This window comes from Jaculus jaculus, chromosome 8 (genome assembly GCF_020740685.1).
Source record: "Jaculus jaculus isolate mJacJac1 chromosome 8, mJacJac1.mat.Y.cur, whole genome shotgun sequence".
Classification (NCBI taxonomy): Eukaryota; Metazoa; Chordata; class Mammalia; order Rodentia; family Dipodidae; genus Jaculus; species Jaculus jaculus.
The window spans coordinates 56,334,623-56,348,822 of NC_059109.1; the positions used below are offsets into that span (position 1 = coordinate 56,334,623).

Consider the following 14,200-nt stretch of genomic DNA (forward strand, 5'->3'; position numbering starts at 1 on the left):
TAAGTGCCTTAACTGCTAAGCCACCTCTCCAGCCCTATTATTATTTATGTATTTATTTTCAGGCAAAGATAGACAGAATGGGTGTGCCAGGGCCTTTAGCCACTACAAGTGAACTTGATACATGCGCCACCTTGTGCATTTGGCTTTATGTGGGTAGTGGATAATTGAAGTTAGGTGGTTAGGCTTTGAGCAAACGCCTACACCACTGAGCCTTACCCACCCAATTTTAAGAATAATTAAAAATTTCCAACTTTTGGCTATTGTGAATCAAGGTGATACAAGCACAAGTTTATGAGTCTCTGTTCGAGTCCTTTCTATCAGTTTAAGTATATACTCACAAGTGGATTGTATTCTGTGTTTAATGTTTGTGGAGCCACCATGCTTTTTTCCATGACTCCACCATTTTATAGCCCTACCAGCAAGGTGATAAGGTGATGCATGGGTTCCAATTTCTTCCTATCGTTCTCATTTTTTTTTTTTTTTGCAGGGGTGGTCGGGGGGATGTGTTTCAAGGCAGGGTTTCACTATAGCCCGGGCTGAAGTTGACCTGGAATTCACTATACAGTCTCAGGGTGGCCTCAAACTCATGATGATCTTCCTGTCCCTGCCTCACGAGTGCTGGGATTAAAGGTGTGCACTACCACGCACAGCTTATTTTTTGGTTTCTCGATTTTTCGAGGTAGGGTGTCACTCTAGCCCCGGCTGACCTGGAATTCACTGTGTAGTCTCAGGGTGGCCTCAAACTCAGGGCAGTCCTCCTACCTCTGCCTCCTGAGTGCTGGGATTAAAGGCATGCACCACCATGACCCGCTTTGTTTTTTAATACTAGCCACTGTAATAGGTATAAATATAAGTTTATTATGTTGTTTTTGTATGTGTGTGTGTAGTATGTGTGGTATGGTTAGTGTGAGCTGCTTGTGTATATAGTATATGCATGTGTGTGAGGTCTAGAGGAGAGCATCAGATGCCCTCCGCTATCACTCTTCTGCTTTTACTCTCTCTTTTTTTTGTTTTTTGAGGTAGTCTCAGTCTAGCCCAGGCTGACTTGGAATTCACTATGTAGTTTCAGGGTGGCTTCAAACTCATGGTGATCCTCCTATCTCTGCCTCCCGAGTGCTGGGCTTAAAAGACATGAGCCACCACACCTGGTCTCATTTTAGTTTTTTATAATATATGAGCTCCCACAATGTAGGATTTAAGGCATTTTGTTAATACTAATTTTCAAAATTAGAAGCTAAATATTTTCATTTTAGAGATTCTTTTTTTTTTTCCCCAAGGTAGGATCTAACTTGTGGCAATCCTCCTACCTCAGCCTCCCAAGTGCTGGGATTAAAGCTGTGCACCACCATGCCCAGTTTTCATTTCATTTTTTGTTTGCACAAGTGATGAATGTGTGTGATTTTATGTGTGAAGTTCAGAGGACCTATGTATTCTTCAATTGCTGCTCACTTTATTGTGTGTCACATATATATGTATGTATGCATGTTTGTATGTGTGTAGGTGCACGTGCGTATATGTGCATGTGGAGGCCAGAAGTCCATTTTGAGTGTATTCCTTAGTTGCTCTCCAAGTTATTTATTTATTTTATTTTATTATTATTAGTAGTAGTAGTATAATTTTTTTTTTTTTTTCCTTTTTTGGCTTTCTGAAGTAGGGTCTCACTCTAGCTCAGGCTGACCTGGAATTAGTCTCAGGGTGGCCTTGAACTCCTGGGGATCCTCCTACCTCTGCCTTCCGAGTGCTGGGATTGAAGGCATATACCACCACACCTGGTGTTTTATTTTTTTTTAATTTTATTTTTACTTATTTACTAGAGACAGAGAGAGAAAATATGGGTGTACTAGGGTCTCTAGCTACTGCAAACAAACTCCACATGCATGTATCACGTTGTGTATCTGGCTTATGTGGGTCCTAGGGAATTGAACTTGGGTCCTTTGGCTTTGCAGGCAAGTGCCTCAACTGCTAACCCATATTTTTAGCTCTATTTTTTTTTTTAGTTTAAAAAAAATCTTTATTTTTATTTATTTATTTGAGAGAAAGAGAGAGAGAGAATGAATGGGCATGCCAGGGCCTCCAGCCACTCTAAACAAACTCCAGATGCATGTGTCACCCTGTATATCTGGTCCTGGGGAATTGAACCAAGGTCCTTTGGCTTTGCAGGCAAGCGGGTTAATTGCTAAGTCATCTCTCCAGCCCTTATTATTTATTTATTTTTTGTTTGTTTGTTTGTTTGTTTTTCAAGATAGGGTCTCATTCTAGCCCAGGCTGACCTGGGCTTCACTAGGTAGTTTCAGGGTGGCCTTGAACTCACATGATACTCCTACCTCTGCCTCCCAAGTGCTGGGGTTAAAGGCGTGTGCCACCATGCTTGGGTTTTTATTTTATTTTTATTTTTGAGACATAGTCTCACACTGAACCTAGAACTCATTAATTCAGCTAGACATGCTAGCCAGCAAGTCCTAAGCTTCTGTCTGCTTCCAAATTCCCAGTGCTAGGATTATAGGCCCATACCATCATTCCTAGCACTTTCCATGGGTGCTAAGACTCTAAACTCATGTCCTCATGCTTGTGCTGCACGTACTTAACAAACAAGCTATCTTCTCAGCATCAACTTTATGTTTTTGAGACAGGGTCTGTCACTGAAGCTGGAACTCATTTTTAAAAATATACTGTATTTATTTATTTGAGAGGCAGAGAGAGATAATGCATCCTGGCCTCACGCCATTACAAGTGAACTCCAGTTGCACATACCATTTTGTACATCTGACTTTACATGGGTACTGGGAAATCAAACTAGGGCCATCAGATTTGTGAACAAGCACCTTTAACCACTGAGTTACTTCGCCAACCCTGGAGCTTATTGATTTGGCTGAATTAGCTGGATAGTAAGCCCTAGGCATTCTTTCTCCTTCCCAACATGGAATTGCAGGTGTGTGCTGCAATGCCTGACTTTCATGTGGGCTCTGGGAGCCAGCTCAAGTTTTCTTCTGTGGCAAGTGCTTTACCCACTGAGTCCTGACTATAGCCCCTAGAGTTTCATTTCTATTTTTGTTGTTTTTTAAATTATTATTATATTTATTGAGGGAAGTACAGAGCCAAGGAAAGGCACCATGTGGCTAGAGATCCCATGTGGAGAACTTGGAAAAGAAGTGTGGAAAGCAATGAGTAAAAAAAGTTCAAGGCACTCCGGCCAAATGGGGAGTTGAAGGGGATAAAGAACCCATGTGGGGAGTAAGGGCTAGGGGGCTCTCCTGACTCGGCCTGGACCTGCGCCTAGGCATAGTCAGCTCAGGCCCAATGGAGGGAAAACCTCACCCACAGCTAGAAGTTCCCAAGTGGTCAGAGAACCTGCCCTTCCCTTGCCAAGGTATTATAAACTTTCAGTGGTAGGCTGTCTTCTGGCTCAGGTGAGCCAGAGGGCAACTGGTTGGTTAGGGCTAGGGGCTGTCTCAGGAAGACGTTAGCCCTGACACCAAGTTCCAGGGGGGGCCTGAACTGACTAACCACAGTATTTAAGTCCTATGAAAGACCTCCCTCCCAGGAGGGGTTCTGGTTGTTTGGGGTAAAGGAGGTCTAGGGCACTAGACAAGATATAAGTCAGATACATTTTCATTTCTAAGCTTTGTGTGTGTGTGTATGTATGTGTGTGTGTTATGTTGTTGGAGATTGAATTCAAGACCTTTTATAAGCTCTGAGCAACTATAACCTCTATCCTAGTAATAAACATGTATTTTATTTTATTTATTTTTTGTTTTGTTTTTCGAGGTAGGGTCTCACTATAGCACAGGCTGACCTGGAATTCACTATGGAGTCTCAGGGTGGCTTCGAACTCATAGTGATCCTCCTACCTCTGCTTCCCAAGTGCTGGGATTAAAGGCGTGTTCCATCACACCCTGCTAAACATATATTTTAAATCCCCTGTCTTTCTGAACTTGATGAGTTATCTGGTAAAGAAGATGACAGCACTTCAGAGTTTAATTGCTTTTTGTTTTCTTTTAAAAATAATTTTAGGTCTCCATGTGCGTTTAAGCAGGTTGGGTGCTATTTCAAGACTGCATGAATTTGTACCTTTTGTAAGTGACTTTATTAAGTATTCATTTGCTTATGTCCCATATCTGATCACGTTTTTGTGGGTAGATGGGAAAGAAAATATTTTTTAACCAAATCTGAGTAGTTTCACTTAGTCATTTACACACACACACACACACACACACACACGTATGTCACAATGAAATCTGAATCCCGAAATTCAAGCTTTTCCATTCTATTGATCAGAAATTTCAGGCTTGTGTAGTGTGGTAATTAAGACAGATGGAACCCCATGAGAAATAATAAAACTGACCTCACTGTTTCAGGAGGACTTTCAAATAGAGGTGCTGGTAGAATATCCTTTGCGTTGTCTGGTATTGGTTGCCCAAGTTGTTGCTGAGATGTGGCGAAGAAATGGGTTGTCTCTCATAAGTCAGGTATGGAGAGCTCTATTACTCACATTTATGAATGAGTTGATTTTTAAACAATTTATTGAATTTACCCCATCCATAGTGTTTACTGTGTAATCACTTTCATTCCCTCACATGATGTCTTAGATGTGAAAATTCTAGGGATCATGTAAATGTTTTTCCTTGTATCCTATTTACTGCTTATTTGGTCTGCACCATAAGAAACTAAGGCATTTGAATAGATAGGGGAAAGCCAGTGGTACCACAGAAGGCTTTCCATTAGCATAGCTTCTTTCTTTTTTTTTTTTTTAACTTTATTTTTATTTATTTATTTGAGAGAGAAAGATAGAAAGAGAGAGAGAGAATGGGAGTGCCAGGGTCTCCAGCCACTGCAAACGAACTCCAGATGTATGTATCCCCTTTTGCATCTGGCTTACGTGGGTCCTGGATAGTTGAACCAGGGTCCTTTGGCTTTGCAGGCAAACGTTTTAACTACTAAGCCATCTCTCCAGCCCTGTATAGCTATGTCTAGGGATTACCTTAATCTGAGATAGTCTTCCTACCATCTATGTTGTTGCTGTTTTGTTACATGTTTTTCTGTAATTGTGGGGTGTGAACATGTCAGATAAGTACCTATTATTTACCTCATTCTTTTACTGTCTTTTATTTTACAGGTGTTTTATTACCAAGATGTTAAGTGCAGGGAAGAAATGTATGATAAAGACATCATCATGCTTCAGGTACCTGGTTACTTTTCATGCCTTCCCTTTCTTTACATTCTTTGTAGTAAGAGGAGATAGTATAGAAAGGGCAGTATGTTGCATTTTCTTCTTTATAATTTCTTGATACTAGTAAGGACACAGTTTTCTTTTATTTAATGCAGAAGGAATGTGATATTGGATTTCTTTTACAGATTGGAGCATCATTGATGGAACCAAACAAGTTCTTGTTACTGGTACTTCAGAGGTATGAGCTTGTTGATGCTTTTAACAATACCGTAGCCACAAAAGACCAGGTAAGCAATTGACACTGATATGTGAAGTAACTCCAAAGAATGTGTTATAGTTAGTATTTGAGTGATGTAGATTTTATTTATTTATGTGTGTGCATGGGTGTGTTTGTATGTGCATGCACTTGCTACTAGAAATGAGTGCTAGATGAATGTGCCACTTTTTGCATGTGGCCTTACGCGGATGCTGGGGAATTGAATTCAGGCCATTAGGCTTTGTAATCAGGCACTTTTATCCACTGAGCCATCTCCCTACCCCTATTTTAGTTATATTTTAAAAGCTGAAATTTATGTATATAGTTTGCCCCTTCTATCTATGGGTTCTTACATTCACAGATTCAACCTACTGGAAATTAAAACACATGTATTAAAAAACATTGTACATGGTGCTGGAGAGATGGATTAGAGGTTAAGGCATTTGCCTGCAAAGCCAAAGGATCCCAGTTCAATTCTCCAGGACCCACGTGAGCGAGATGTACAAGGGGGCTCATGCATCTGGAGTTCGTTTGCAGTGGCCAGAGGCCCTGGCATGCCTATTCTCTCTCTCTCTCTCTCTCTCTCTCTCTCTCTCTCTCTCTCTCTCTCTCTCTCTGTGTGTGTGTGTGTGTGTGTGTGTGTGTGTGTGTGTCTTTCTGTCTTTCTTTTCTCTCTCTCTCCCTCTTTCTCTTTGTCAAATAAATAAAATATTTAAAATAAAATAAAATAAAAAACATTGTACATATACTAATGTACAGACTTTCCCCCCTTATCCCCAAAACAAAACTGTATAACTGTTATTTACATGACACTTTTTATTAGCTATTATAAGTAATCTAGAGGTGGTTTGCAGCATGATGTATATAGATTATCTACAAATACTATACCACTTCATATGAATTTTTTAATTATTTATTTATTTTATTTTATTTATTTAAGAGAGAGAGAGAGTGCGAATGGGCACACCAGGGCCTTTAGCCTCTGTAAATGAACTCCAGATGCATGTACCACCTTGTGTATCTGGCTTATGTGGGTCCTGGGGAATTGAACCTAGGTCCTTTGGCTTTGTAGGCAAGCATCTTGACTGTTAAGCCATCCCTCCAGCCCCATATGAATGTTTTTGAATTTTGATATCCTGATTGGAGGCTTGTCTTGGGACCAAGACCTCTCCCAAAGTAAGGGCCAAGTACACATCCAGAAATTAGGTATATTACATAGAATGCACATGTACACAAGCACACAAACTCTTACTCTAGAAAAATTTGAATATATAGGTCAACACAAAGAAGAAAAATGACTTGAAACAATTCCTCCAGAAAATAACGTTTGTTATTTTGTTTGTTTTTAATATAACTTTATTATTCTATATATGCTATTTTTAAATTTGTTGCTTATGCTTAACAAATATGATTTTTTTCTTATCATTAAAAATACACAACGATGTCATAGTTTTGCATCATTTTTGTTTAAGTATACAAGTGTGTGTACACATAGGTGCATGCAAATGTGAAGGTCAGTGGACAACCCTGGGTATTATTCCTTAGGAACACTGTCCACCCTTTTTTGCCTTTTTTGTTTGACATTGGCCTGGATCTTGCCAAGTAGGCTAGTGAGCCCCAGAGATCCTCCTTTCTTTGCCACCCCAGTGCTGTGTGTCACCACACCTCGCATTTTTTGTATGTGTTCTGGAAATCAAATTCATGCTTGTACAACAAGCACTTTACCAACTAATTGAGCTGTCTCTCCAGCCCTGCATCCTCATTTTTAATGACTTTGTAACACGTTAAAATGTCTGGTATGACTGCACACTTACATGAGGGATGTTTTAGGGAAGGGTAGTCTCATCATGTCCTGGATATGTTTGAAACCACACTCTTACTATCTCAGTTAGAGGGAAGTCAATAGCAGAAAAACAGTTAAAGGTTAGAATTGGCTTTTTGTTGTTGTTTTTGTTTTTTGTTGTTTTCAAGGTAGGGTCTTGCTCTAGCCCAGGTTGACCTGGTATTCACTGTGTAGTCTCAGGGTTGCCCCAAACTCATGGCAGTCCTCCTACCTCTGCCTCCCAAATGCTGGGATTAAAGGCATGTGCCACCACACCCAGCAGAATTGGCTTAGGACAAACAATGATTCAGGGACAATGGTAATAAAAACTGACAGTATTTAGCAATTGTTATTGAGTACTTATGTGCTAAGTGTTGTGAACCTTGTTCAATTTGGTCAAAAGAAAAAAAAGTAACAATCTCTAACTACCTATTCCTGTGCTTTGAAGAGAACACTAAACTGCTGATATCTAACTAAGACATTCAGGTTTGGGCTGGAGAGAGATCAGTCAGTAAAGTGCTTGTTTTGCAGACATTAGGACTTGAGTTTGAGGCTAAGTACCCATGTATATACCATAGGTGGCATATGCCCATTATCCTAGTGCTGGGGTGGTAGAAACAGATGGATTTTTGTAGCTTGCTGGCCAGCCAGTCTAACCTAATGAATGAGCTTCAGGCCAGTTAGAAAACCTGTCTCACAAAAAGAAGTAGACAACTCATCTGAGCTCGACACTCCACATCATCCTCTGGCCTATACATGCGCATGTGTGTGTGGACATAAACACCCCCCCCACCCCCACACACAACCATATATAATTCAGGAAGGAAGGAGGGAGGGAGGGAGGGAAGTAAAGAAGGAAGAAAGGTAGGTAGGTTGGTTTTATGAAGGTCTTTGGTTCTTAAGTAACTATCTTTTTAATTCTATAGGATATGATTAAACAGTATAATACATTAATTGAAGAAATGCTTCAGGTCCTCATCTATATTGTGGGTAAGACTAAAACAAAATATTTTAAAGTGAATTGTGGCTTACTTTTTAAGAGAATGTTAATAAAAGACATAATTGATAATTTTCCTACTGTTTCAAATACTACATAGACTATTAGAGGTTAATGTGTCTGATTTGATTGATAAATTTAGAAAACTTTACAAAGTACAGATTTTTTTTTTTTCTTTCAGTGCTAGGGAGTGAACCCATGTTAGACAAATGCTCTAACACCAGACAATATCCTTAGCCACAGCTTTATTTGTTGACTCGGAAGGTTTGGGGTACAACTTTTTTTAAAAAACTACTCATTTAGTGCTAAAAATTAAATATGTACATGAAACAAATACAAGGTCTAAATAAAATATTTTTATTTGTGTATATGTAGTATGTGTGGAGTGTATTGTGTGGTGCATGCATATGTGAGCACACATGTGGAGGGAAGAGAAGATGTTGGGTGTCCTCCTGTATTGTTCTTTTGCCATATTTGCTTGAGACAGTCTCTGAAGCTAAAGCTCAACTGTTTTTAAAAAGACTGGCTGGGCTGGAGGGATGGCATAGCAGTTAAGGTGTTTGCTTGCAAAGCCAAAGGACCCAGGTTCGATTCCCCAGGACCTGCATTAGCCACATGCACAAGGGGCACATGTGTCTGGAGTTCATTTGCAGTGGCTGGAGGCCCTGGCACGCCTATTTTCGCTCTCTCTCCCTCTCCCTCTTTCTCTGTCAAATAAATAAATAAATATAATTTTTTTTTTTAAAGACTGGCTGGCCAGAGAGCCCAACATTCTTTTGTTTCTACCCCCTCAGCACTAAATTAGAGGCATGCCTGACTGTGCCCAGATTTTTACATGGGTACTGAGGTTTGAAATCAGTCCTCACACTCATGTAGCGAGCGCTGTTACTTGCTAAGCCATCTCTCCGACCCTAGGATCTGTCTTAATCATGATATTCACATGAATGTTATTAAAGTTAGTCAGAGAAAGGAAAAAAGAACTTTCTTTGCCAGAAATAATGTTTCTCGAGTTATTATATTGGCTTTCAGGAATGTGTTTTCTGGCTGAGCTTTTTTTTTTTTTTATTTGAAAGCAGAGAGAGATAGAAAAGAAAAGAGAAAATATGGGTGGGCCAGGACCTCCAGCAGCTACAAACAAACTCCTCCAGATGCATGCACCACTGTGCATCTGTCTTTATGAGGTACTGGGGAATTGAACCCTGGTCATTAGGCTTTGCAGGCAAGTGCTTTAACTGCTGAGCCATCTCTTTAGTCTAGGTTTTATTTTATAAAAGATGAGCAAACCTGCTGGTTGTGGTGGTGCATGCCTTTAATCCCAGCACTTGGGAGGCTGACGTAGGAGGATCATTGTGAGTTCGAGACCACCTTAAGACTACATAGTGAATTCCAGGGCAGCATAAACTAGAGTGAAATCCTACCTTGAAAAACCAAAAAAAAAAAGTAAACCTCTGTTGTTGTTTTTTTTTAATGAGAAAGAGACAGAGAATTGGTGTGTCAGGGCCTTTAGCCACTGCAGTCAAATTCCAGACATGTGCACTACCTTATGTGCATATATCTGGCTTACCTGGGTTCTGAGGAGTTGAATCTGAGTCCTAACACTTCACAGGCAAACAGCTTAACTTGGCTGAGCATTTCTTATGTTGTTGTTTGTTCTTTGGAGACAAGGTCTTCTGTATTCTAGGCTGGCCATTGACTTGCCAAGAAATTACCTCTGATATTTACCTCCTGGGTTCTGGGATTATAAGCATGTACCACCACACCTAATTTTTATGATGTTGGGAATCTAACTCAGGGCCTTGTGCATGTTAGGCCAGCACTGTCCCAATGGAGCTGCATCTCAAGCCCAAGAAATGTGTTTTCTAATTCAGCCAGATATTCCTTGGAAAAATGCATGTATATTCTAACCCTCTCATTGGTTTTAGCAGTGGGTCCATCTGTGCTATCATCTTGTTCTTGCCCTCTCCTTCTGACTTCTCATTCACTCTGTTGCATCAGATTCTGCCTTGTTGTAATATTCCTAATAAAGATTCTAGCCACTGCTTGTTAAGCAGAACAAATGTAGAAAGTCTATATTTCTAAGTGACACATAATTCTTCTAGGCTACAAACTCTTCTTGTCCAGAAATATTCCACTGAGAAACTAATTTAAAAATGAGCAAATTAATAAAAAACATTTTTAAAATTCCAATTTACAGCTGTATATTTTCTTATGATGTAATTTATGAAAAAGATGTCTGTACTAACAGGTGTTGTAACACTGCTGTTGTTGGGTTTTATTGTTTGGTGATAAATGTGTACAATATTTCTAATGGAAACTATGTACTGTGATGTAAAAGTCTGGGCAAAATGTATATAATCCTTGTATATAATTGTGTATTTGATTATAATTACTGATTGTAAAGATTTAATAAAACATGTAAATATTCTTTAAAAAATGAGCAAATTAAGCCAGGCATGATAACACACACCTTTAATCCCAACACTCAGGAGGCAAAGGTAGAAGGATCAATGAGCTTAAGGCCAGCCTATGATTACAGAGTATGTTCTTGGTCAGCCTGGGCTAAGTGAGACACTCCTTTGGAAAGAGAGAGAGATAGAGAGAGAGAGAGAGAGAGAAATGTGCAAATTAAAAGTGTATGAGGACCTGGGGAGATTGCTCAATGGTTAAAGGTACTTGTTTGCAAAGCGTGCTGGCTTGGGATCAGCACAGCAGAACCCATATAAAGCCTGGCACACAAAGTGGTACATGTGGCGCCAGAGAAATGGCTTAGTGGTTAATTAAGGCACTTTCCTGAAAAGCCAAAGGACCCAGGTTCAATTCCCCAGGGCCCATGTAAAGCCAGATGCACATGGTGGCACATGCATCTGGAGTTCGTTTGCAGTGGCTGGAAGCCCTGGTGCACCCATTCTCTTTCTATCTGCCCCCCCCCCCGCAAATGAATTTTAAAAATTATTTTTTTTAAAGAAAAGAAGGTGGTACATGCATCTGTGGTCTCTGCAGCAGCAAGATGTATTGGCACACACCATGCATGCACACACACAAAATAAAATTAATAAAGTAGTAAAGTGAAGTAAACTACGTGGATTTAAGAATTAAAAGATCTAGTCTTCATCTTGCCAGAATTATCAAGAGCATGCCATTTAATAGTCTTTGAGTTTCAGATTCCTAATTCATAAAATGTAAAGGAGACCTACATGATTTCTAAGGCTGCTTCTAATAAATACTGGGATTCTAAGAGCGAAGTATTTTGGTGGAAAAATACAAAAATTATAACGGCTTTATAAATGAAAAGATGTGTTGGTTAGAAACAAACACATAAATTCTTTAGCAAATTTGTGGAATTTATCAAATAATCTTAAAAGATTTCTTTCTTTGTAACTCTTACAGATATAGATCTTTGTACAGGTATTGTAAAGTTGAAAACAGTTTTGAGTATACATGTCATGAAGCAGAAGTGAGACTGGAGGAGATAAGGAGGAATGGGAGAAAGAGAAGAGCACATGGGGAAGGTGATATAGTGAAAGTACATGATATAGTTGAAAGAAGTTTTTTCTGTGAAACCCATCATTATGTACAAAGAATAATGCCAATAAAAAGAAAAAAATGATGATATGGACAAATGTTTTAAATCTTTTCAAACTACAGAAAATAGATGTTATTAATACCAGTGAAGTTCCCATAGTTAACTTAGTTATTTCTTGTCTCCATTAGACATTTTTTTTTGTAATATAAAATATAAACTTGGGGCTGGGGATAATAGTTTAGTGGTAGAACAGTTGCCTAGCATGTATAAGGCCCTGTTTTTTCATGTAACACATAAATATATCTTTAAGTATTTTACAGGTTCACTTTGTTCTTTTTTTGTAGTGTCTTTTTTTTTTGTTGTTTTGATTTGATTTTTGAATAGAAGATCTTATTATATAGCCCAAACTAGTCTCAAATTTGTTATCTTCCTGCCTCAGCCTCCTGAGTACTGGGATTAAAGGCGTGACCATCATACCTGGATTGTTCTTTCATAAGTAACAAATAGAGACAAAACTGAGAAAGATTTTCAAAGAAAAGTTGTTCATTGATGGTCTGCTGCTTATTCACATGCCACCTGCCTTGTGTTGTGGATGAGAAGCAAAGTCTAATTTACTTGAGGTGCCTTGTCAGTAATATGTGTGTTTGACTATACATGTGTATGTGTACATATGTAAATTTAGGATAAGGTATCTATTCTTCAGGGCAGTCAGCTTTCTCCCTTCTTCAACAAATAGTTTATCATTCAGATTTGGGGAAATCCTGACGTAAAAATGTTTGATTCTCCTCTGCTAGACCTAACTTAATACAGTGTTCTATATACATATACATTGGTAGAGAGGGCCTTAATAGAAAGCAATTCTGTTTTTTTCTTTTCATTGTATTAGGAGAACGTTATGTTCCTGGAGTGGGAAATGTGTCCAAAGAAGAGGTCATAATGAGAGAAATTATTCACTTGCTTTGCATTGAACCTATGCCACACAGTGCCATTGCTAAAAATTTACCTGAGAATGTAAGTTTGTTTTTTATTCCCTCATCTCAAGTTTGGGATAGGTTTACTTATTTAAATTGGAAGTGGCTTCAGATTTCAGGATTTGCTTAGCTAGTTCTGTTTTTATCTTAAGATTGTATAGCAATCATCTTTCAGCTTTTAGTGGTATAAACTCTTAATTCTTCTTAATTCTTCGGAAAAGTTCTTAATTTTTGTTCCCTTTAAAATATTTTACCAGAGGAAATGGAGGCTTTCTGAAATAATTAGATTGTTGAAGAAGTATTTTTTGTAACATTTTATTTTCATTTATTTATGAGAGAGAGAGAGGGAGGGAGAGAAAATGGGTGTACCAGGGCCTGAAGCCACTGGAGATGAACTTCAGATGCATGTGCCAAAATGTGCATATGGTTTATGTGGGTTCTGGGGAATTGAACCTAGATCCTTAGGTTTGTCAGGCCAGTGCCTTAACCACTAATCCATCTCTCCAGCCCTGGAGAAGTACGTTAATTTGAGTCTTTAGAAAAACATATCAGAAGATAAAACATTAAGACTTTATTAGAAAGGAGGGTTTTTTTGTTTTTGTTTTTTTTTGAGTGGGGGGTTGAGGTACTCTCTGTAGCCCGACTGACCTGGAATTCATATATAGTCTCAGAATGACTTCGAACTCACAGTGATCCTACTACCTCAGTCTCCCAAGTGCTGGGATCAAAGGCTTGTACCACCACATGCAGCCAAAGTACATTTTCAAAGAGGCAGAGAGAGAGAATGACTACAGCAGGGCCTCGAGTCACTGCAGACGAACTCGATGCCTGTGCCATCTTGTGCATCCTGTTTCATGGATATTGAGGCACTGAACCTGGGTCCTTTGGCTTTGCAGACAAGCACCTTAACCACTAAGCCATCTGTCCAGCCCCAAAGTGTGTGTGTGTGTGTGTGTGTGTGTGTGTGTGTGTGTATTTCTTTATTTCTTTATTTAAGAGCCTCCAGCCACTGCAAGCGAACTCCAGAGTGCATCTGGCTTCCGTGGGTTCTGGAGAGTTGAACCAGGATCCTTTGGCTTTGCAGGCAAACACCTTAACTGCTAAGCCATCTCTCCAGCCCCCAAAGCATATGTTTTTTTAAAAAGAAAGTTAAGCAGATATGATGGCATACACTGATACTTAGGAGGCTTAGGCAGAATGATTGCTTGTGACCAGAAGTTTGGATACAGACTAAGCAACATATGAGATCCCATTTCTTAAAAAAGAAAAAACAACATAAATAGATAATAAAATAAATTTTAAAAAATAAAATTATTTATTTGAGGGAGAGAGAGAGAAGCAGATAGAGAGAGAGAGAGAATGGGCATGCTAGGGCTCCCAGCCATTGCAAACGAAGTCCAAACACATGTGCCACCTTGTGCAGCCAGTTTTATGGGTATTGGGGAATTGAATCTGGGACCTTTA

General features: G+C 39.2%; 1 protein-coding gene across 2 annotated transcripts in view; it reads left to right on the plus strand.

Moving 5' to 3' along the window:
* Ubr1 (ubiquitin protein ligase E3 component n-recognin 1) overlaps nt 1–14,200 on the plus strand; it is a 199,927-nt gene that overhangs the window by 89,080 nt on the left and 96,647 nt on the right. For both annotated transcript variants that reach the window (XM_004660885.2, XM_045156215.1), the window contains exons 16-21: nt 4,012–4,073; nt 4,356–4,466; nt 5,114–5,179; nt 5,353–5,454; nt 8,172–8,235; nt 12,652–12,776. In XM_004660885.2, the coding sequence (XP_004660942.1) occupies nt 4,012–4,073; nt 4,356–4,466; nt 5,114–5,179; nt 5,353–5,454; nt 8,172–8,235; nt 12,652–12,776 (530 nt within the window). The remainder of the gene's footprint in view (nt 1–4,011; nt 4,074–4,355; nt 4,467–5,113; nt 5,180–5,352; nt 5,455–8,171; nt 8,236–12,651; nt 12,777–14,200) is intronic.